Source organism: Perca fluviatilis, chromosome 2 (assembly GCF_010015445.1).
Source record: "Perca fluviatilis chromosome 2, GENO_Pfluv_1.0, whole genome shotgun sequence".
Lineage (NCBI taxonomy): Eukaryota > Metazoa > Chordata > Actinopteri > Perciformes > Percidae > Perca > Perca fluviatilis.
The window spans coordinates 47638989-47662725 of record NC_053113.1 but is presented as its reverse complement, the minus strand read 5'-3'; the positions used below and the strand labels follow the sequence as shown (position 1 = coordinate 47662725).

At 42.5% G+C, this 23737-nt stretch overlaps 1 protein-coding gene across 1 annotated transcript in view; it reads right to left on the bottom strand.

Moving 5' to 3' along the window:
* Positions 1–296: 296 nt before the first annotated feature.
* The window catches only part of cdon (cell adhesion associated, oncogene regulated), a 49500-nt gene continuing 26059 nt past the window's right edge, over positions 297–23737 (bottom strand). Inside the window, exons 8-19 of the mRNA XM_039782940.1 lie at positions 21481–21749; positions 20011–20185; positions 15636–15752; positions 14503–14706; positions 12877–13058; positions 10399–10504; positions 8102–8224; positions 7635–7826; positions 5288–5583; positions 4222–4301; positions 3158–3420; positions 297–465 (exon numbers count right to left, since the gene is read on the bottom strand). Coding sequence (XP_039638874.1) covers positions 311–465; positions 3158–3420; positions 4222–4301; positions 5288–5583; positions 7635–7826; positions 8102–8224; positions 10399–10504; positions 12877–13058; positions 14503–14706; positions 15636–15752; positions 20011–20185; positions 21481–21749 — 2162 coding nt within the window. The 3' untranslated portion in view covers positions 297–310. The remainder of the gene's footprint in view (positions 466–3157; positions 3421–4221; positions 4302–5287; positions 5584–7634; positions 7827–8101; positions 8225–10398; positions 10505–12876; positions 13059–14502; positions 14707–15635; positions 15753–20010; positions 20186–21480; positions 21750–23737) is intronic.

Sequence of the window (23737 nt, the reverse complement as noted above, 5' to 3'; positions counted from 1 at the left end):
CTCAAGAGTTTGTGATCTTTCACGAGAGTCCTCCCTCCAGTGGGATCTACTGTAGTTTCTGTCTTTGAGCAAGGCTTCCTTTGCCCCTTTGTGTTTCTCTCCATCTGGCTTCGCTCTCAGTCGCTCTTTTCCACACTTTGTTCACCTCAGCTCAGTCCGTCCAACGTATTGTGTCCTTTGTCACCGTAACGTGCAGTGTCTCTGACTATCCCATCGCCGGGTCCTCTTCCTCTTTGATGCATCTCCACCACTGTCTCTCTGCCTGGTTCCTCTAAAGCCTCCACGCTGCATGGGCGTGTGTGGGCTGTGTTCAGACCTCCTGCGGGCTGGGCTGGATCAGCTCGCCTGCCAGGCTGCTGCTGGAGATCCACCCGGGCTTTTCGTCACAGTCCAAGTCTGGCAGGCCGAGACTCTCCCAGCACACCACAGGCCCCTCCGTGTTCACGCACTCCAGCTCCTCCTCAGCTACACACACACACACACACACACACACACACACACACACACACACACACACACACACACACACACACACACATACACACACAGAGAGAGAGAGAGAGAGAGAGAGACACTTTGGTTTATACTTTATATAAAAAAAGACAGGAACAGATTCTGGAGAGGCCCACAGAGTAATTTGTGGTGATGCTGCGTAGTTTGTCTGCGTACAACAAGAGGATTGGTAAAGATATAAAGACTTGGAAGACTAGGAAGGCATGAAGAAGAACAACTGTCCAGAGTTCAATTTCACAACAGTGTTAAACTAGCCTGGTCCTACCAGACTCTGGTACATTTCATTTGTACAGAGATTCTGGCCTCTCTCCATTGACAAGTGTTAACTTCCTTAAAGGCGGGTACTCTGTTGAAGTTTAAAACTATTGGATCTGCCCAGAGCCACTCTGGATCTGCCATAACCAATCGCTAACGTTTGGTCCTGACATATGTCATGCGCATTAGCATTAGCACCGCTAGCGATAGCCTTAGCCAACCTTTTTTACCACTAACGGAGCGAGCTGGAAAATCTAACTTTTCCAGAACCCCGTGGGGAGGAGGGCCACAACATCATGGCCACCAACAAAACTCAGCAAAGATTGTTCTTGCTCGGGCTTTAACTTCTGGATATTCGGCTGCGTTGCCACAACAGAACGAATGGCTTCGCTCGCATCTTTCTAGCGCACGTCCTTGACGCCATCGTTCTCAGCCACTCCCTCTGTTCGCTGATTGGACCGCCAAAAACTTTGATCGAGAAAACCCTAGACTATACCGCAAACCCAGACGGTGTGCTGAAGCGAAATGAAAATTGAGCGGAAGTACGTAGGAGGGCGGAGCCAGGCTAGTGTTGAACCACGAAGGTCTGAAAGTTTCACTTTCCTGGGAATTTGTTTTTTTGAGCTCAATTGTTTTTAAAACAATAGTTTAGCATTTTGGGAAATATGCGTATTCGCTTTCTTGCAAAGAGTTAGATGAAAAGATTGATACCACACTGCCCGTTAAAAATGAAGCTATAGCCAGGAGTAGGTTAGCTTAGCTTAGCTTAGCACAGAGACTGGAAACACAGCGAGCCGAGCTCTGTTCAAAAGATTAAAGCCTTTCAATTTTGACAAATTCTCACCTTATATCATATTTGTTTAATATGGACAAGTAGAAAATAGCACGTTGAAGTTTTCAGGCAGATTTGATTCTTGGGGCCGGGAGAAGTGACTTCCCGGAGTCTCCACTGGCTGCCTAGCAACCTCGGGGTGACAACAAGACTTTAGGAAGTTGCGTAAGACATTTTCACAGTCTTTATGCTAAGCTAAGCTGACCTAAGCTAATTCAATTCAATTCAATTTTATTTATAGTATCAAATCATAACACGAGTTATCTCGAGACACTTTACAGATAGAGTAGGTCTAGATCACACTCTATAATTTACAAAGACCCAACAATTCCAGTAATTCCCTCAAGAGCAAGCAATGCGACAGTGGCGAGGAAAAACTCCCTCTTGGGAAGAAACCTGGGACAGACCCAGACTCTTGGTAGGCGGTGTCTGTGTATATTCATATTGGTTACTGTAGAAGCCAGTCTGATTGTGTTTTTGTTATTGTGCGTTATTCCTACATTTATCATGACATACTTCCCTTGCCACGAGCCATCATTAACAGATGCTATACAATCCAACAACACTTAAAAGGTGTTCTGGCAATGACTGCAATAAGAAACAACAAAAGACTTTTCTATTATAAAAGTATATAGTATCACTGTTAACAATAGGGATAAAAGGATGTTATGGTGACATTATATGTAGGGCTGCACGATACGAGGAAAATATGCGATGTGCGATAACGTTGTTGAATATCGCGATAACGATATTACTTGCGATAAATTAACAGATATTAAAGTGTAGGCTACTCAGTTCTGCCTCTCTGCTGCTTTCAGTATTCCGCTCCGATACACCAAACTGCTTGTTGAATTTAAAAAAATTATGTTATTGAACAAATTCAAATTTGATTAAAAATAAAAAGCACCTTTAATAAAAGGACAGTGACACTTTAAAGTGCAGTTTTCTACTGATATTGTCTTTTAACCAACTCAAAAAGTCTCTGAGTGTCTATTGTGATATGTCGCAGCCTTTCACGATGTGGTTATTGCGCCAGTTGATATCACAATAACGATAAAAAAACAAAACGATATATTGTGCAGCCCTAATTGTATGTAATGCTGAATATATGGCCTAAAGTTGATCTAGTTTTTGTATGTTTAATTTCATTTCAGTTTCCCAAACTTTTTACATTTCCCTTACCCCTTCAAACGTTCAACCTTCAGCTACATACCCTACATTTTTTTTCGCATACCCCCTATGTCACTATGCATACCCCTGGACGAACACGTACCCCAGCTTGGGAAACAATGTTGGATTCTTAGAACCTCAGAATTCAACTAAATTATGTTTCAATATTATCCAAAAAAGACCTCTGATTATATATAGTTTTGTATTTATTAAATAGGTAATTACAAATGCATAGCAACAAAAAGGCAGTGAGGAGTTGCAGTTCTCTGTGTCTGTTTCTGCAGTGAGAAAACATGAGAAGAGAAAACGACGAAAAAGAAGAAAAAAAAGTCAAAATACTTGGAAAGATTTTGTGGGCATTTGGTAAAAAATAAAAAAGTGTCTCACCAGTGTTGTCTGCTGGACAGTTGTCATTGTTCCCGACCAGACAGCAGGAATGCTGTGAGGGCAAGGACTCCCTGTGCTCGTCTGGCTGGCCCCCTGCTTCGGCCCCCGGGTCCCCAGAGAGCAGATGGCTGTCGGGGCCGTGGCACTGCGAGGAAACCTGGCCCAGAGGCACCATCTCCAGACCGTCCTGCTGGCACGGCGCCACGCGATGCATTACGGGCAGAGTGCCGCTGGAGAAAGTGCCATTGGTCTTGTTGTAACATCTGCTCCGAGACAGAGAGAGATGGAAAGACAAAAAAAAAAACGGGACAGTCGTTTATAAAGCTTCTTCTGCTGAACATACTGCTCTGGTTCTTCCTCTCTGCAGATATGTGTGGCTTTTTGCCCGCCAGACACAGAAAACCCCCTTGTGTTACTGTAATAGCCCTGCCGGTGGACAAAGCAATGACAGCTCTCTAACACAACCTGGAGCCCTCTCGCACAGCTTTTCAACAGTTGGACCGGAGATTAAAGGTCTGGTCTCACCGCCTCTGAAGAACTCTCCGCTGAAGTTCCCAAACGCAGACCGGTGCACGCAGCCAGCTTTAACCATGTTTCCCTGAACTCAGCTTCCCTCTGTCGGCACATGATTGGATTGTGACCACACCCCCCTCTTTTCCCAGCAGCCGGAGGTAAATAAACACAGGGCTCATTAGGTCTGCTGGCTGGGTGCACACAAGGTAAACTGTGATGCTGGGGACCCTTAAGTACATAAACAGGACTACCAGGAGGGTGTGTGTGTGTGTGTGTGTGAGAGTGTGTGTGTGTGTGTGTGTGTTTGTGTGTGTGTTTATATATTTCCTTCCAATAGCCATAATTCATTTTTATTGTGCTCTTGTAACAAACATTATGCACTTGAGTTCCTTCAAGTAAGTAAAAAAGAGGATACATTTCACCCTACACTGTCTCTGGGTTGTTTCACGTTTTGTAACAGATCCAATTCTTGCCCGGTTTTTCAGTTTCTTTTCTGATTAATAAACACCAATAAATTCCTGGATTTCTTAAAAAAAAACGTCTCCTCTTACCTGTTGTTGTTGCAGAGGTTCTGACAGCTCATGCAGTCAGACGACTCTGTTTGGGGAAGAGCTGTGTACATGCCTCCGCCCTAACAAGAGAACACACACACACACACACACACACACACACACACACACACACACACACACACACACACACACACACACACACACACACACACACACACACACACACACACACACACACACACACACACACACACACACACACACACACACACACCAATTAGCCAAACCAAACTGCATATAATGTAAAATACCATACTTGGTCTTTAATACGTGGATATGAATAACGGGGTTGTGGCTAGAAGGGATACAGCTACGGCCGGAAGTTATGTAAAATCTAGGCTAATTTAATAATATAATTTTAATACTTTCACCTAGGAAACGCGTGTTTGTTCCTCTGCAGTGTTTAAAACCAAACCACAATCTTTTCCCTAAACTTAAAAAGGAACATGCCGACTTATTGGGACTTTGTCTTACTCACTGTATCCCCCAGAGTTAGATAAGTCCGTACATACCATACCCTTCTCATCTCTGTGCGTGTCGTAACTTTGTCTGACGCACCCACCGCTAGCCTAGCTTAGCACAGATCCTGGAGGTAACCGGCTCCATCTAGCCTACTGCTCCCAATAAGTGACAAAATAACGCCAACAGTTTCCTATTTACATATTCTAAACATTCCTATTTAGCGTGTACAAATAACAAGGTTGCATGATACACAGCCATCTTCTAAGCGTATCCATACTGGGAACTATATTCTCAGAAGGTGAAGCACTGCTACTTCTGCTACTTGGGCGGAGTGATTTGCTCACAGCGCCTGAGAAGCTCCGTGGTGAGGAGCAGAGAGTAACAACGGTGCTTTTCAGGTGTTGCGCCAAGTAGCAATGCTTCACCTAATGAGAATAGGACACGCACGGAGATGAGAAGGGTATGGTATGTATGGACTTATCTAACTCTGGGGGATACGGTGAGTAAGACAAAGTCCCAATAAGTCGGCGTGTTCCTTTAACTAGTCGTTTTGGTTCCAGCCTCTAGGTTTTGGACTACTCACGTTATGGTGGTGGTGGGGGTGCGGGTGCTCGCAGTCCCGCGTGCTGTGGGGCAGGGTGCCATCGTGGCTGTGTGGGTGGCCGGGTGAGAACAGGCTGCCGGAGCCGTTGAGCAGCGCCAAGCCGTTGGGGAGTTTGTGGTGGAGGTGATGGCAGCCTTGGGATAACATGGGCCCGCTGTGGCCGTACCCCCCGTGGACGCCTCCGTTGATGCGGCCGGTGCCAGACAGAGTGGTGTACTCCAGGACGTGGCCGCTCATCTCCGCTGGCTGGTACAGGTACCCGGGAGGGTCATACTCTACGTCACAACAGGTCAAGGAAAAATCATTTTATTATTGACAACGCTAGGTATTTGAGCCAGATCACTCTTTAGCACGCACCGATATCTGATCATAGGCCAGGATGCATTAACAATGCAAAACTACTAATTTGGCCAGTGCAGTCCTGAGATAAATTTTACGGGTGTAAATCACAAGTTCTATCATGATACGATATGATATTGATTCTTTGGACAACAATACGATATTTACTGATGTAACAAAGTCTGCCACGATACCATTTCTATTCGATTTGATTCGATTTAGAAGCCTGAGACGATACATAAGCCCCTTTAATCAGTTACATTTATATACTGTATGATCAGTCAATTTCATTACTGAGATCTTCCAGGCATTTAAAGTAAAAACAAACTACTCTTTGAATAAAAAGAATAAATATAAAATGGGAATTTCAAAAAAAAAAAAAAAAAAAAAAAAAAATATATATATATATATATATATATATATATATATATATATATATATATATATATATATATATATCCGTGTTGCTGTGAGTAATCATTACAAAGAATTAATAATTAGGGGTGTAATGTTACATGGATCTGGATCGATTTACTGTATCTATATACAGTATATTAAGTGGTACATTTAGTGTTACATTTTTCTGACAAAGGTCCTATGGAAAAATCCTTTACTTTTCTTGTTATCCCCCCCAAAAAAACTTTTTAACCTGCTGGATAGGAATATCTCTTTTTTTGTCAGTGCAGACTTTTTTTTCTTCTGTCGTAGCACATCATCATCATCATCATCATCATCATCATCATCATCATCATCATCATCATCATCAAGTACTGGAACTTGGCACTGACACACAGATTCTTCTTAGGCTTTTCATTTGATCTTTATCAGATAACTACAGTATATATTCTAATTTTGCACATTTGAGACATTTCTTTACGCTGGCAATGTTCTTGTGAAGCGGTTTGTGTTAAGACAACATTAAAACGCTGCACTTTGAGAAGTTGGGCTTATTTTGTACAATGAGAGACAGAATTTATACAAAACTGTGTTTATATTTGTCAAAAGAAGTTGATGAGAAAAAAGAAATGAGAATTGTTTTGGCATCAGAAGTGAACTCCGGTAACATATTGCCACCAGTATTAAAAAAAAAAAAGAAGAAATAAAAAAGATCAGCTTGATTGTTCTCTTCTCTCTGATGTTTATGAACTGCGGTGAGTTATCACACAGAGAGTAAGCACCTGTGACTCAATCTTACTTTCCCCCCCAAAATCTTTAAGCTACAGAGCCCCAACTATTAACAGAGCAAAGAGGTCTGGTAAAGAGTCCATCCAACAATGGCAAAAGCCTTTGCAAGTGCTGTGGGAGCCATATATGTACTATGAACACTTGGAATATGCTGCACATGCTGTCATGGGGCCAACTATCTTTAAATATGAGACACTTAAGTTGGAGTTAACTCTCAGTATGCATGCTGGTGCTGCAAACTCATTTTAAAGTGAAGGAAAGTAAAATTTAGGGCTGCGACTAACGATTGTTTTCATAGTGATTCTGTCTATTACTTTTTTTTGGATAATGGATTAGTTGTTTGGTCTCTAAAATGTCAGAAGATGGTGAGAAATATGGATCAGGGTTTCCCAAAGCCGAAGAGGACGTCCTCAAATGTCTTGTTTTGTCCACAACTCAAAGATATTCAGTTTACTGTCACAGAGGAGAGAAGAAACTAGAAAATAGTCACATTAAAAAGCTGCATAAAAAATAAATAACTCAAACCGATAATTCTTTGCAGCTCTAATGAAACTTGGAGTGAACACAACAGGCGCCATATGATAGATGCATTTTAAATACACTGTCTAAAACACGTGCTATTTGGGACGCATTTTATGCGTTTTTCTATGCTTTAGGCACTTTGTTATAACGTTTTTTACGCATTACGCAATGTTTTGCCACTTTTTCTGAAGTTTTTGCCACTTTCTGATGTTTTTGTCACTTTTTCAGACAATTTCTTTCGGCCTTTTTCGGCTTAGGTTTAGTTTGTGTAGAAACTCACTGTGCATGTTGTTCTGCTGGCGATTCCTCCACAGACACATGGCGATAAAAGCCAGCAGGATGAGCACCATCACTCCCAAAACGCAGCCCACAATCAGGTACAGCAGTCCTCCAGGTGGGCTGGGTGGCTCCTGCGGGTGAGGGTAGGGTGGGGTGATGGGGTGCTGGCTGGGCGACCCCGGGGACTGACGTGCTGCAGCAGGGAGAAGGGAAGAGGGCGGGGGGAGGGAGGAGGGGACATGAGGAACAGCTTTTTACCCGCAAGCAACCAAGAAAAAAATAACACAGTACCAAACCACAGAATGCAAACCATTGTTGTCGGCCTCATAAAACTCAGTAGGTTTATGTTGTGTAATTATGGCGATCATACCCGTCATTAAAGTGGCAGCCTTGGCAGAAACATGACTGGACTTTTCATAAAGTGAAGGCTTGGTTGGAGCATGAGTCATGACGTTTATTTGCTCTTACCTTTGGTCTCGCAGATCATGACGTTGCTGTATTCACTCTCTCCCCCGTCGTTGAAGCACTGCATCTTGATATCGTAGGAGGTCTCAGGCTGGAGGTGTCCAATCATGTGCCAGTGTTTTACACCTGAAAGGGCGCGAGAGAGAGGGAGGCAGGGTGGGTGGGTGGGAGGAGGGGGGAGCGACAAAGGTTAGAAATCACTTCCTCTATGGGCCTGTGTTGACTCACATTGCTCTAAATCCTGTGTAAACTCACTATTTCTCCACCTTCTCTTCATGTCTCACACTTCAGGTCATGTTCTTTCATGCTCTCTCTCTCTCTCTCTCATTCACCCCCCTCTCCCTCTTTTTGCCCCCCGCCCCCCACTTCTCTCTTACTTCGTCGGTCCCAGGAGGGCTCAGACAGTTGCTTTACTTTAGATGAGCTCCATATATGGCAGTTTGTCCTGGCAAGCCTCCAGTATTCCCAACACACACACACATACACACACACACACACACACACTTTGAAATCACAGATGAGACGACATGGAAATGCTACATTTCCATCAAATGAGGCTGAAATAAGCTGCCGTTCTCGCTGTGTTTTGTTTAATAGGAAGTAGAATAAATCACAGCTAAATCACAAGTGCTACCTCTGCCCAAAAGTAGATTCCAACTGTTGTAAGTGGGAACCATAAAGGAAAGCTGCTGCTGAAGCTAAATCCCCTCTCTGCTGTTCATTAAGAATCAATACAGAAGCAGAAGTGTAATGCACAAATAAACAGCACTTTGTGCTCAATCACATATGTATTATAAAATAGAGATTTAATAAAAGATATAAAAACTGCTGGGTACCAAAACTATGACATTGTGTGGTTTGTCAGATTAGTTTTGTCTTCTTAAGGCAAAGTTTGTGAACAAAAAAAGAGAGTAAATGTTGAGAAACGTGTCCATGTTCCTCAAAGTATGGTATCCAAAAAGGTTTTGTGTGGTACTGAAACTCAGGTATCACGTTGGCACTTAGAATTTTAAAAGATGAAGCAAGAACCCATAAGGTGAATTGCAGGTACAAAACACATCTTTCTTATGATTGTCAAGTCATATGTTGAAGTGCAAAATTTAGACAATCCAGGTAAAAATAAGACTTTTTTTGAAATAGGGCATGTCAGCTGGTTGGAAAGTTTGTAGATGTCTGGGTTAAATTAGATATCAAGTGAAAGCGGTTCATAACTACACTAGGGCTGCAACTGATGGTTATTTTCTGGATGAATGGATTAGTTGTTTGGTCTCTAAAATGTCAGAAAATGGTGAAAAATGTGGATCAGAGTTTGCCAAAGCCCAAGATGATGTCCTCAAATGTCTTGTTTTGTCCCCAACCCAAAGACATTCACTTTACTGTCACAGAGGAGAGAAGAAACTAGAAAATAGTCACATTTAACAAGCTGACGTCAGCATTTAAAAATGTCATTTTTATATAAAATGACTCGTCGATTATCAAAATAGTTGCAGATTCATTAAATATCCATTATTCGTTGCAGCTCTAAACTACACATTGAAATACAGCTAATGTAATGTATGTTTTAAATGTGTTGAATTTTGTGGACTGTAATGTTTAATGCACAGTATGTTTTTTAAATGTGGACCCCAGGAAGAGTAGCTGTGGTTAAGTGCACATCTAATGGGGATCCTATAATAACTAAACTAAGCAGTCGTTGAATGTTTGTGGAAACACAGTTATATTAACTTACATCTAAAACTGAATTTAGCCATTTGTAGCCTAAATGTAATGACATCTTTGGACCTTAAATCCCCCAAAAACAGTGCTTACTGGGTACGAAGCAACACAGACAGACAGACAGACAGACAGACAGACACACAGACACACAGACAGACACACACACGTTTTGGAGAAGGAAGACGTTGAGATGTTAAAGAGTTGGGCGGAGAGCGAGAGGCCGTCCCTCCTTCCCTTCCTGTACCAGGCTGCTCTGTTAGCATTCCAGCCGGCAACCTGAGCCTCTCTCTTCTGGCACGGCTCATATTTCAGTTCTGGCAGCCATTTATTAAAAACAGATTTCAGAAAGCCCTGCTGCCCAGGGACAGCACTCTCTATAAATCTTTGCAGAAATGCCCCTCTCCACTACAGCCCACTCTTGACACTGAGTATCCATTACCCTCCCGACTGCCAATTTATCTGCAGAGCGTGAGCCGAACATCCCAACGGGACGGGGCTGTCGACAAACAATCTACACCAGCTACACGCCCAATCTGCAGTGGAAACACGGACACACAAACATTCACGTGTGCATTTCCGCTCACCTTCGACCACGTCTCTTTTGTAGTCGCTGTCGTTGTCGCTGTCCGTGGGCCGGTAGTAAATGTAGAAGCCCTGGATCGGAGTGTTGTTGTTACTCGAGGGACTATACTAGAAGGAGATGGAAAAGAAGATTACGTTGGGCTACAGCAAACCGGTGAGCAATTATTAAACAAAGAGAGGACATTTTCCGGCAACTAATGGCAGGGCTTGTTATCAGCAGATGTACAAGACTGCAAGCATGATTGTGATTGCACTTTGTGTCTAAAGTTCAGGAAATAATGAGACTGTCTGAGGCTAAGTAAATGTGGGGAACTATCTGCGTCCATCTGCACCCCAAACTGTGGTAAGGAGGGGAAGCGGCTTTTAAGAGAGCGGAATCAAGACGTAGATGGACAGGGCCTCTTAATCTCAGTTAGAGCAGAGCTCCAATCATCACAGGCGCTCAGTTAAAAAGGTCTGATTGGGTCTCTGCTGCCAAAGAACTACCAGCAGCTCACACACACAGGTGAGCCAGCTGGGAAAGGCTATACATCGCCCGATTTTCACTGGCAAAAAGTTACTATGTCATTTTGTATTTCTATTGTATACTACTTTAGTCTTATACCCCTAGGGCAGTATTACAGAAATTTCCTATCTTAAAGGTCCCATGGCATGAAAATGTCACTTTATGAGGTTTTTTAACATTAATATGAGTCCCCCCAGCCTGCCTATGGTCCCCCAGTGGCTAGAAATGGTGATAGGTGTAAACCGAGCCCTGGGTATCCTGCTCTGCCTTTGAGAAAATGAAAGCTCAGATGGACCAATCAGGAATCTTCTCCTTATGAGGTCATAAGGAGCAAGGTTACCTCCCCTTTCTCTGCTTTGCCCGCCCAGAGAATTTGGCCCCCCCATGAGAGAGACATCATGGCTTTCAAATGAGCAAAGTGGCAGTTGGTCAAGGCCACACCCCCACCCTCCACCTTGCCACCCCCACCCTCCACCTTGCCCCCCTCCTCCTCAATAGCTACAGACACAGAAATGGCACATCCTAAGGAAAGCTCATTGTGGGACTGGCTCTAGTGGCTGTAGTTCTGCACCAAGGCTGAATTTCGGGAAAGAGACTTCAGATACAGTATTAGGGGACCACTAAGGTCTATATAAAAGAGACTTCAGATACAGTATTAGGGGACCACTAAGGTCTATATAAAAGAGACTTCAGATACAGTATTAGGGGACCACTAAGGTCTATATAAAAGAGACTTCAGATACAGTATTAGGGGACCACTAAGGCCTATATAAAAGAGACTTCAGATACAGACTTCAGATACAGTATTAGGGGACCACTAAGGCCTATATAAAAGAGACTTCAGATACAGTATTAGGGGACCACTAAGGTCTATATAAAAGAGACTTCAGATACAGTATTAGGGGACCACTAAGGCCTATATAAAAGAGACTTCAGATACAGTATTAGGGGACCACTAAGGTCTATATAAAAGAGACTTCAGATACAGTATTAGGGGACCACTAAGGCCTATATAAAAGAGACTTCAGATACAGTATTAGGGGACCACTAAGGTCTATATAAAAGAGACTTCAGATACAGTATTAGGGGACCACTAAGGCCTATATAAAAGCATCCAAAGAGCACCATGTCATGGGACCTTTAAATCCGAAGTTGACATAGGAAGAGTCTAAGATACGATTTTCCCAATTTGGTATTAAAAAAGCAAATCCCAACAAACTTTAGAAATCCTATTTCATCTTACTCATGTCGTAGGTTAGGAAATCCGAAATACTCAATTCCAACATCAACTTTTATGTCTGTAACCTAGCAACTGATGCTATACTTTCTCGTCCCTCTTATCAGTATTTTAGTTTCTTTCTATTTTAATTGGAGTATGCATTGGAGAGTGCCCAGATTAAGCCCCTCTGTTTTTTTTTTCATCTCTCCATCACATCGTTTATTGATTATGTGTATATTAATCTGTAGGATTTGTATATGTGTAAACAAATAAACTTAATTACCTCGCCGAGCCAAATAGCTTTCTAACTGTTGTTTTTCTCATTGAAACATACATTGAAACTAGGGATGCTTATTTAATTAGATTTTTCCCTCTGACTGATAGCTGTAAACATGACATGTCTATAAGTCTTGGACTCCAAAAAAAAATAATTACAGGACAGGGGTAATTAAGCCTTCCATATTAAATTATAATAATATTGCATTGTAAAGACATCAATGAAGCCCATCAAGGCAAGGTACACGAGTCGTCAGGCAGGTTTTAAACAAGCCAACAGTTTATCCAGATAATCTCTTCACCACCAACCACTTTATTCAGAGGTAAAACTGTGGCGGAGGGGTGTCTAACTGCGTGTCAATCACTGCTCATTCTCCCTTGTGGGGGGAGGGGCTTAGGAGACCGTTTTGGGCTTCAGCAGAAAGGGGGGAGTGTTCCTCCAGCGGTCTAATGGATGTTATATGTCAGTGGGGTACTCACAGTCCAGCGCAGCATGATCTGTGTGTCACTGATGGCGTCGGTGGATGAGATGTGAGGGCCGACCACGGGGCGGTCTGCGATGCGAGGGCTGGCCTGTGGCACCTGGTAGGGCTTGGAGGGAATGCTGTGAGGACTCTCACCATACATGTTCATGGCTACGACACGGAACTTATTGGAGGAACCTGAGAAAGAAATGCAATGTTACACATGGGAAATGTTACAGATGGACGTTATACTCAGCTATGGTATGCTGTCTGTGTTTCTAATGATTCATTTTAGTAATACTTAGCCCATTTTAAACCAGCTCTGTGCCATCTTTGCGTGGGCAGTGTGTTTCCATGAACGGCGTAAACACACTGCCCACACTGCCAGGACACAGAGCTGTTTCAAAATGGGCAAAGTATCTCTTTAACTCAAGTAGAGAGCTGCTGAAGGTGTCTTTGCTCATGGCAGAAATAAATTAGTTTTGATTCTTCTGTAATAATTAAAACACACAGAGTAGGTTTACATGCACACTTATATTCCACTATTATTCTGAAAATGACAATATTCCGAATTTGATAAAGGTCATGCCTTTAGGTCAAGGCCATTTTCTCAATATAGCATTTTCCCCATTCAGAATGTGTGTCTCAGTTTACGGTTCACGTCAGCTCTGTGCGTCGCTAGGGTTGCTGTACACAAACCAATCAGCCGACAGTTTGCAGGGCTGTGGTAGAGATGCATGGCCAAAAGAAAAGAAGGAGAAACACAGCTACTTCTAAACAGTATGATGCCTTGGATATCAACAGATTTTTGGATATCCGCAAACATCGCAACACCGACCTTTTCAAGCAGCTGGTTGAAGGAATGAAAGCGGGAGGCTGTGTTCGCACGGTCCTCCAACAAGTCCTCCACTGCTGGATAACTTTGAAAAAGTTCTGTTTTGCATGGCTGCATGTAAACGGCAATATTAGTGGACTATTCACTTTCATTAGCCATGTAAACAGCTTTAGAAGAATATTGTCTTTTTCAGAATAAGGGCAAAAATAAAACTGTAAAAAAATAAAAATATTTTGTGCATGTAAACGTAGTCATTGTCTTATTTTGTTATATTATAGGTTTATGTGAAAAAAACTTTTTTGCACACCTCTTTTGTCGGGCAGGTGCGTAGGATATGATCAAAGGCAGATCAAAAATAGTAGAGAGAAAATCTCGCACACTGACCATTACGCAAGCAATAGTTTATTAGAAAAATACAACGTTTCGGGTCTCAGACCTTCATCAGGTGAAGGTCTGAGACCGAAACGTTGTATTTTCTAATAAACTATTGCTTGCGTAATGGTCAGTGTGCGGGATTTTCTCTCTAATATTATAGGTTTATACCATAATTTTTACAAATATTGTGATACAGTAATAACAAAGCTGCAAAAAACATTATCGTTGTGTCACAAAAACAATGATTGCATGCTTTTTACCACTGTGGGCCAATAGTTGTCTGGCCCCAATAACTAAACTAAAACAAATATCAGCTGGCTAGATGATTCAGCAGTGAAACAGGTAAGATTAGTCTGGATTAAGGTCAAAACAAAAGGTAAAACAGATAAGCAAACCACTTTTGAAAAGCCTTTACTGGAGAAGGAAGCTCACCAGGCTCCAGATTACGGACTTCCACGGACAGCTTGAGAGGTGAGATATTATCCGCGGCCAGAATCCACTCTGCACTGCGCCCGCGTCTGTACTCCACACGGAAAGCTGTGATCGGCGACCCACCGTTGGCTCTCGGGATCCAGGTGACATACACCGAACTTTCAGTCGCCATGGAGATGGTGGGGCGATCGGGGGCCTCGGGCACTGGGGCAGAAACAAATAAGGAATAACCCTCTTGAGCGGTGCAAACAAACGCACGCACACACGCAGGCACGCACGCACGCACGCACACACACCACACACACACACACACACACACACACACACACACACACACACACACACACACACACACACACACACACACACACACACACACACACACACACAGAACTGGCAACCGTCAGCACTGCTTCCCAACTCATGTAAGGATGGAACAAGTTCACAGAGAAGGAAAAAAATATATATAAATAAAAAATAAAGACGGCATGACGTGGAGGAATGTGTACTTACTGCTTGGGCTCTTAGCCACAAAGTTAGAGAGGGCAGGAGAGAGTAAGAAAGAGAGAGAGAAATGAGGGTTAGTGAAAAGACCAATGTGAGTATCATCGAAGTAGGCCTGCTGGTAACGTGAGTTAACATGCACGCGCGCACACACACACACACACACACACACACACACACACACACACACACACACACATATACATATACATACACACACACACACACACACACACACACATATACACACACACACACACACACACACACATATACATACACACACACACACACACACACACACACAGATCTGACCTCTAAAGCCGTGTGCATTCTCACAGCTTTCTGCTTACAGCATCTTTCATCCAAAGAGTCATTACAGGGTGTCAACTATCGTGTCACTGTTTCTACTCCGAGGCACAGAGAAACAAAGCAGACCACATCTAAACATTAAGCTGTATGATCTATTCAACACGGTCCGGTCATGAACTCCATTAGAACTATCTACTCAGACAGAAAGCCCCATATCTTCCTCGGGAAACACCCCCACAGTCCCACAGTCATTGTGTGCACACATTCCAGCCGCTGCAGCAGCAGCAGCAATATAGCACAGCACTCTGCAGACCTACCTCTGTCGTGTATGACCACACCAAAGTGTGTGTTGGTGCTTTTGTCCTCTGGAACTTTGGGAGGCATGGAGATGACGGGAGGCTTGGACGGATTCTTGTTGGAGGTGGTGCTCTTCTCTGAGAGAGAGAGAGAATTGTAAGAGAATTGTAAGTATGTACTTCTTCATTATTATCCTTGATGCTTTGGCAATATTGTTATTTCTGACATTCATGCCAATAAATCAATTTGAATTGAATTGAATTGAGAGAGAGAGAGAGAGAGAGAGAGAGAGAGAGAGAGAGAGAGAGAGAGAGAGGGAGGGGAGAGAGAGAGAGAGAGAGAGAGAGAGAGAGAGAGGGAGGGAGGGAGGGAGAGAGAGAGAGGGAGAGAGAGAGAGGGAGGGAGGGAGGGAGAGAGAGAGAGAGAGGGAGGGAGGGAGGAGAGAGAGAGAGAGAGAGAGAGAGAGAGGAAAAGGAAAAGAGAGTAAGAAAAACAAGGCTCCACAGGTCTTCAGGGCTATCAGTTCCACCAAAAGCACATGGAACAGCTCCGGATGTTGGCTCTGAAATCTAAACTTTTCCTCCTGGTTTCCAGAGCTGTTTGGAGTTTTATCAGGGTGGGGTTCAGGTTTTCACCCCGACAATGCTTTGCAGTTCCACTCGGCTTGGTTGTTGCTCAGATTGAGTGTGTGGATGTGGATCCAATTTAACACTTTTCAGCCTCATGCTAATCACGTTATATTTCATTCTCTTTTTGCATGGCATTTTTTAAACGGGCCGCAGCTATCCCTGAGGATACCGACAACATGTCCTCGTTGTTGTTTCTGGGTATTTGAGGTTTTTATTAATATAGATTTGGTGGATTTTTAATGGCTGATTCTTTTATTTTTAATGCAAAAATAGTCATAGATTATAGATTTACTTATTATCCACCAGAATTATAATCCTGGCAATGTGGAGAAGGTTTTGAAACAAGCATCATGACGGGAGATACATTTTTAAAGAAAAAAATACATAGAGGATCAGTCAAGTGTTTCTTGGGGAGGTGGCGTTGCTTATGGGTCTGGTTGGCATTTTTTTGGGGTCCAGGACCATTTTTGTAAAAGAACCACCCTCGGGATAGAATCATATGTGTGGTTTCTGGCAGTATTTTGCATATTTCTGAGAAGGGAACATTCTGTCAACCCGGCTGTGGTGTAGCATTATTGTAAGTTTTTTGGAACATTTGTGGTTGTCCTTGTTTCTATTTGTCTCAGAAACACAAACAACTTGCTCAAAGTAACTCACTATGATTATGATACTGAGCATTATGATTGAATTTAGGATTATAATTGGACAATGTGGTGGAAGTAGAAGTAATTAAAGGAATAATCCGCCCTCAGAGACAGGATACGGTTGTGTAGAATACACGTTTAGTCAGCAGTTAGTTCGTAATGAAGTCACAATTTGATGTTTTAGTTAGGGCTGTCAAAATTAACGCGTTAATTTTTGCGTTAATTTTTTTATATTTAACTCGTTAAAAAAAATTAACGAAATTAATGCAGCTGTGTTTGTTTACTTCATGTGGAGGCTGAGAAACGTAATACGTCTCCATAAGAGCAGGCGGCGCTACTCTAGGAGGGATTTACCTGATTGAAGTAGGCCTACGGGCCAGTCAAGAGTTGAAACATGGACCAGTAAGATCCCAAAAGAGAAAAAAGATGATGTGTTAGAATCCAGAAATGAATGAGCACGGGCTATAAACGGGACCGAGTACTAGTTCCGACAGGTTGTCTCGTCAGGAGAGATGCGCCACCGGTAAGCTGCTGTTTCGCTACATAGAGCTGCAGTTTAAGTTTGTTTGTCTGTTGCTCTACTGCTGTGCTGCCGATATGTACGTGCGCGATTTGTTTGCTTGATAACTGTTACGTTGGTCACGCTGATAAAACCTTATTTGCAGTCTGATGTTTAACGCTGTCGACTCGATAGTATCCGTGACTATATTCCAGTAAATGTTTGAAATTGGTGCGTCTCACTGTCACACAAGCTACTTCCTGGTTGCGGTGCTGGAAGGGAAATGTAGTCAATCGCTTTACATTGGTAATGGATTGCTGTGCACAGCGTCGCTATCTAAAACTACACTCACTGTTTTCACTTTAGGCCAACATACACCTTTGTGGTTTTGGGTTACTGGTTTAATGTGTAACATTGATATTGATATTGATGTGCATTTCTGTGTTTAGATATATGTGCTTTGCTTAGTCATTCAGATTAAACACTATGTATATTATAATATTTAAGATATTAAGTACTGCCTAGATTGTAATTTATATTCTATATATATATATACACATTTGTATATTATTCAGAATATGGTATATTAGGTATGTGGCTAATATTGGGGGTGGTGACAAAAATCTGCTCTCAAGTCGGACAGTTTCTAGCCGTTTCAGCAGCCTTCAGCAGGACTAAATAAGCCAAATTGTTGCTGCTGTTGTTCTGAAAGATATTAAACATTCTGAACTTAGCAGAACCTTTCCTTGTTTGTTTTCTCTTCATATTTGTAAAGTTAAGTGATTTAGCATTATTTAAATATCCATTACTACAAGCTTCTGTCTCAATTTAAAAATGCGATTAATCGCGATTAACTACAGCAAATTGTGCGATTAATTAGTTAATTTTTTTTAATCGATTGACAGCCCTAGTTTTAGTGTATTCAATTATCCCTAGCCTGTCTAATCTGCTTCTACTTCAGTCCACAGAAACGGTGAACTAATTTCATTTTGCCCGTTTGATTGAAAACACTTTATTGTGCTTCCTCTTCTATAAATCACAAAGGCAGAAGCACAAAAAATCATCCAAAGAGCCACAGTAGATTTTCGAACTGGAAAACGCAATGTGCTCTGCATATTTTTCTGTTCTCATGAGACTGCTGTCGCTGGAGAAAGAGATGCATATTTCTGCTTCTTCTCCGATAAATTTCTGCCTGAATGTCTGTTTAATGTCAGTGCAACAAAAAAAATCTGGAGTTCAGAAACAACCAGATGCTCTTTAATTTAGTATCCCCTCCGTCGAGTTTCCAAGCAAGCTGAGGCGATACCAAAAGGTGACGTGAAAACCTGCAGGCTACTGATTGGTCGGAGAGAATCATCACTAATCACTGCGTCATCATTGCTAGCGACAGACGGGGGTGTCCTGAACAAACCTGCCATTTTTAAATAGTTTAGCCAGCAATGTTTTTTTTGCTGCTTTTTTTTGTCTTCTGGCTGTGGCAACAGCCACATGCCGAGAGTCAAAAACAACACACCTTCGACGTTCTGTTTGTGTGTGTGTTGCGTTAGGTCACGGCAGCTTCCTGCGGCGTCGCTATGACGACCAGCCACGCTCGCCTCACGCATGTGGCGGTACAAAATCTACAATGGAAAAAGGAGGATGGGGCAGTAGGTACCACGTAGTGGAAAAACGCCATTATTCCCCAGAATACCTAAAACACACAGGGCTCGAAAGGTCCATTTAGAGCTGTAATAATTCCAAATTTTACTGTACAATTAATTGTCTCGGAAATAATTGTGATTAACAATATAGTTATTTTTATATATATAATATCAAATTTTTTTTTTTTTATGTATTACTTTTAGACAAATACATTTTGAATGAATCCCAGAATACATCTTGTGGTAATATCACAGTCATGTGACCCAGATTATGTAGTAACACAGGCACACAGCCTATGAGGTAAACCACGCCTCTTCACTGTCTTAAAACATTGGGATCTTTTTCTGAAATGAACAATTACCATCAACAGTGATACTCCGTTAGAACACGTGTGACAAACTCAAGGCCGTGGGCCAAATCCGGCCCCTTGCAGATTTTGATCTGGCCCGCATATCAATTTAGGTTCACAATACATTTTGGCCCACCTAGTTTTTGTAACTTTTTTTAATGTTATGTCGCTTTCTCCAACGTTTTTTGGCCCGTTTTCAGAGGCCTTCTTCCGATGTTTTTGTCGCTTTTGTTGACCGTTTTTGTGGCTTTTTTCTTTGATGGCTAGGTTACTTTTTTGGGTCTTTATGTCGACCAAACTGTAAGTGAGAAGGCTATATGAGACATGCGATAATACAGTAAAAGATGCTTAACTTTTCTGATGAAATAAAAGCATGTGAATAACTAATCATGTCTGGCCCTTGATATGATTCTTATTTTCCAGTGTGGCTCTTAGTGAAATTGAGTTTGACACCCTTGCCTTAGGACCTTACTTAATGTTAGCAAGTCATTGCGGTTAAGCAAAGAAAACGGCGACTACATAAAGAAATTGCAATTAGACAATTATGTAATATTAGTTACAGGCTTAAATACATTGCTATTAACAGTTGTTTTAAACAGTGTTTGAGTGCTGAGAGCCCGTGGTTGGACTGACCCTTGCCGGTGCGGAAGGTGAGCATGGCCGGCTGGCCCTCGCCGGCTGAACTCCGGGCCACCATTAGCACCTCGTAGAGACTGGAGGACTCCAGCTCTGACAGCCGCAGGGTCTTCTCGCTGCCAGGGACACGAACTGTATGCCAACTCCCCACCACTGTTCCCATTTCATCGACCTGACACGCACACACAAACGGCCACACACATAGACAAATACAAACACATGACTAAAAGAAAACAAAATCATGTGTCGCTCTACAACCTTCCATAGTTCAGTCTCAGTCGCTCTTGACAGGGAACGGCCTCAGAAGCAATCCCTGTGAGATTTCTGTCACATTTTCCAAACTCCAGCAGAACCGAGCCGTATTGCTGCGGTTTTATAGTCAGAGTGAGCATATTACTGAAGAAAACAGGATTTTAAACAGGAAATAAGCAGCCTATCAGTCAGCTCAGGTACTGATCCTACCTTCGCTATTTAAAGGTCCCATATTTTAATTACTGAGATGTGCACGTCTCTTTTGATTATAAAGCAGGTTGAGGTGCCATATAAATATTGTGAAGTATCAAAACGCTCAATCCACAAAGAAACGCACACAGCCCGTATTCAGAAACTGTACCTTTAAAACGACCCGTCAGGACTTCTGTACAGTTGTGATGTCACAACTATACTATATATATATATATATAGAGAGAGAAAGTGCCGCTACAGTGCCGTTACAGTCATTCCCTGACTGCAATGGCAGTGCAGAGACTCAGAGAACGCAGACTGGGCATTTTCAGGAGGGGCCTTAAAGAGACAGGTGCTAAAACGGAGCGTTTCAGACAGAAGGTACATACAGGTATATTCAGTATGACAGACTGTATGAGAAAAAGAATGTGTTTTTGTGAACATTAAAGCATGTAAAAATGTTCTAGTGCAAACCCAAAATACAAGTATGAACCTGAAAACGTGCATTATATGGGACCTTTAATGAACATATTGCATTGTTGGTATAGGCCAGAGATCTTCAACAGGGGGTCCACGACCCTTAAGGGGTCCTCAGAGTTACTGCAGGGGGGCCGCCAGATTATGTCAGATTTTTGTTTTTAAAAAATATAAATATGTCCGAAAATATACCTTAATATGAATCCAACACATTATTAGCAAAGCCCTTTGGCTAAAAACATTTCATTTACACAGTATTGATGATAGGCTTACTATAGGTAGACATTAAAACTTGATGTATAAATAAAATGTGAATATAAATTTTCATCTATCCAGCCCAGTTTAATATGCAATTAAATGTTATACAATGTTTGTAGTAGGGGGTCACTGCTCCGTCTCTGTTTTAGCTTAGGGGTCCTTGGCCTAAAAAAGTTTGAAGACCCCTGTTATAGGCAAAACACTTCAGGAAAAGGTTGTGCATTTGTGGTAAAACTAAAATCTGGCAAGAAAGAAGTGAAACATGGCAGCGTGTATTTTCCCCCTCACCTTACGGTATTTGACAAAATAGGCGTTGATTGGGCTCCCGCCATCCCGCCCGGCCCTCCACTCCAGGTCGTACATATCAGGCTTGTGGGTCTGCGGCGGGCTGGTGATGATCGGGGCCTCCGGAGTGGGCCGCTCACTGCTCCTGTCGACCGGCAGGTTGACGGCGGCGTCGTCGTCGTCGCGGTCGTCTTCAGTCAGGAAGCGCTCGTGGCCCTCGTCGCTCTGCATGGGGTGGAGCAGCACGGCGGCAGTGGAGCCCGGCTGCACATCTGTCAGGGAGCGAAATCAAATATTGTTTATCATATCACTGGAGTCAAGTCAGTTCAGTCAGATACACAATACTTAAACAAAGCTGCAATTAAGACGCACTGTGACATAATTCCGTTTATTCTTGTGCAAAACTAAAATTGTCAGGTTTCACCATTGATTCTTTTTCAGTTGCCTTTCATAGAGGTTTTAGTTCAAAATGAATTGTCTTGTTTAGATGAAAACAAGAGCTTCTTTTAAGACATGTCAAAATTTCCCGGCAGCAGCTGAGACTTTGAAACGCCATTTCATTTTTGGGATTATGCAAACAAAATGCAATCAGATTGAGTTAGGTTGCAATTAGGGATGTAACGGTATGAAAATTTTACCTCACGGTTATAGTGACCAAAATGATCACGGTTTTCGGTATATTTTTAAAAGTGTGTTCAATATTTTCAGAAAGCACTGATAGGCCTACACAAGCTGACATAGTTTCGACTGTCCTTAGGCATTCTTATAATAACCGAAATATATGATTCAGACTTAGTCCTTGCAGAGGGCTGATAAATGTCCTGAGCGCTGTCATCTCCTCCTTCCGCCACGATTCCAACTTCAAGAAACGCACGTTGTAGGCTACGCTCATCTTTTGGACTATCATCTCTGTACAAGAATGCACATATTATTTATACATACTCGACATACATTCCCTGGACAATATTGTGCACATCTCTGCACAAAACTGTACAGCTCGACATTTTGAAAACAGATATATTGTATTAACTTGTAATTATATTATTTTCATTTTATTGTTGTCTGACTGTTGCAGTACTTGCTTTGATCTTTTCTTTTTCTTTACTATGTTGTATTGTTATGGACCAAATCACCAAGGCAAATTCCTTGTATGTGAAAACCTACATGGCAATAGACTGGATTATGATTTCGGATGAATTTTTCAGCTCTAAAATGCATATTGTGACATTTTTGCATCACAATATCCTAAATGTAACTGATCAACCATATATGAACATTGCAAAATAAAAAATAAAAACATTTATATAACGTACAGTATCTCCTACATAGGGTATGCATCGGTATATGTTTATTAGCCGATGTACAGCTTTTTATAATGGTGCATATTTAGTTTCTTGATTAAGAACCTGGATCTAGGCTGTGTTGAGTTTGAGACAACAGTCACTGGAGAAAGCACAAAGCAATAAAAGCCGAAGCCATGGCAACAAAGTTACTCAGTCAGTGACTAACCGAGGTGGCCCTCCATGTCCACAGAGGAAAACCAGTGCTGGAAACTTTTACATTTGGAACAAGCCTTTGAATCTACATAAAATAACAAGAAAAACCTGGATCTGTGCAGCACTACATAATCATGCTTAGTTTGTTTTTTCATTAAATCTTCACCTGAGCCAGAGAGGTCCACCTGGGCGAATCATGCAGGCTGGGAATCTTATTATGGCTGACATCGGTTTGGCACAGTTCGGGTGGAATATTTCACAGACGTTTAGAGGACACTGAGCACAGCCCACAAGAGCAGGGGGCCCGCTCGACTCGGAGCCACACCACACCGGTCAAAGAGCACCATAATTGAATATTCAAAGCTAAACAAGTGAGTAAGGAGGTTAAAGCACCGAGGCTTGCCACAGGGCCACGCTTGCAGGGTCCTGGGTCCAGTTTCGGGGCTGTTTTGTGTGCGGCACCGGTTCACTTTGTAAAACAAACAGGCCCGGGGATGGTAACACTAGACCTGATCCTGGGACTGCGGCCAGCTGCCACACATTCCACACGCCAACCATTAAAATACCGTAGAGAATCGGACCCCAGCCAGCGCTACAGCCAGTCCAACACACTCTCCTGCTCCGTTCCCTCCCTCTGCCCTCTCCACAGCTCCGACTCACAACTTAACCACAGCCTCCAAAACACTGGTACAGGAGGAGGCAGTTAAGGCCACGGCATCCTCACAGTCCTCATGGACAGGAGTGATATATCATGGGAACATCCT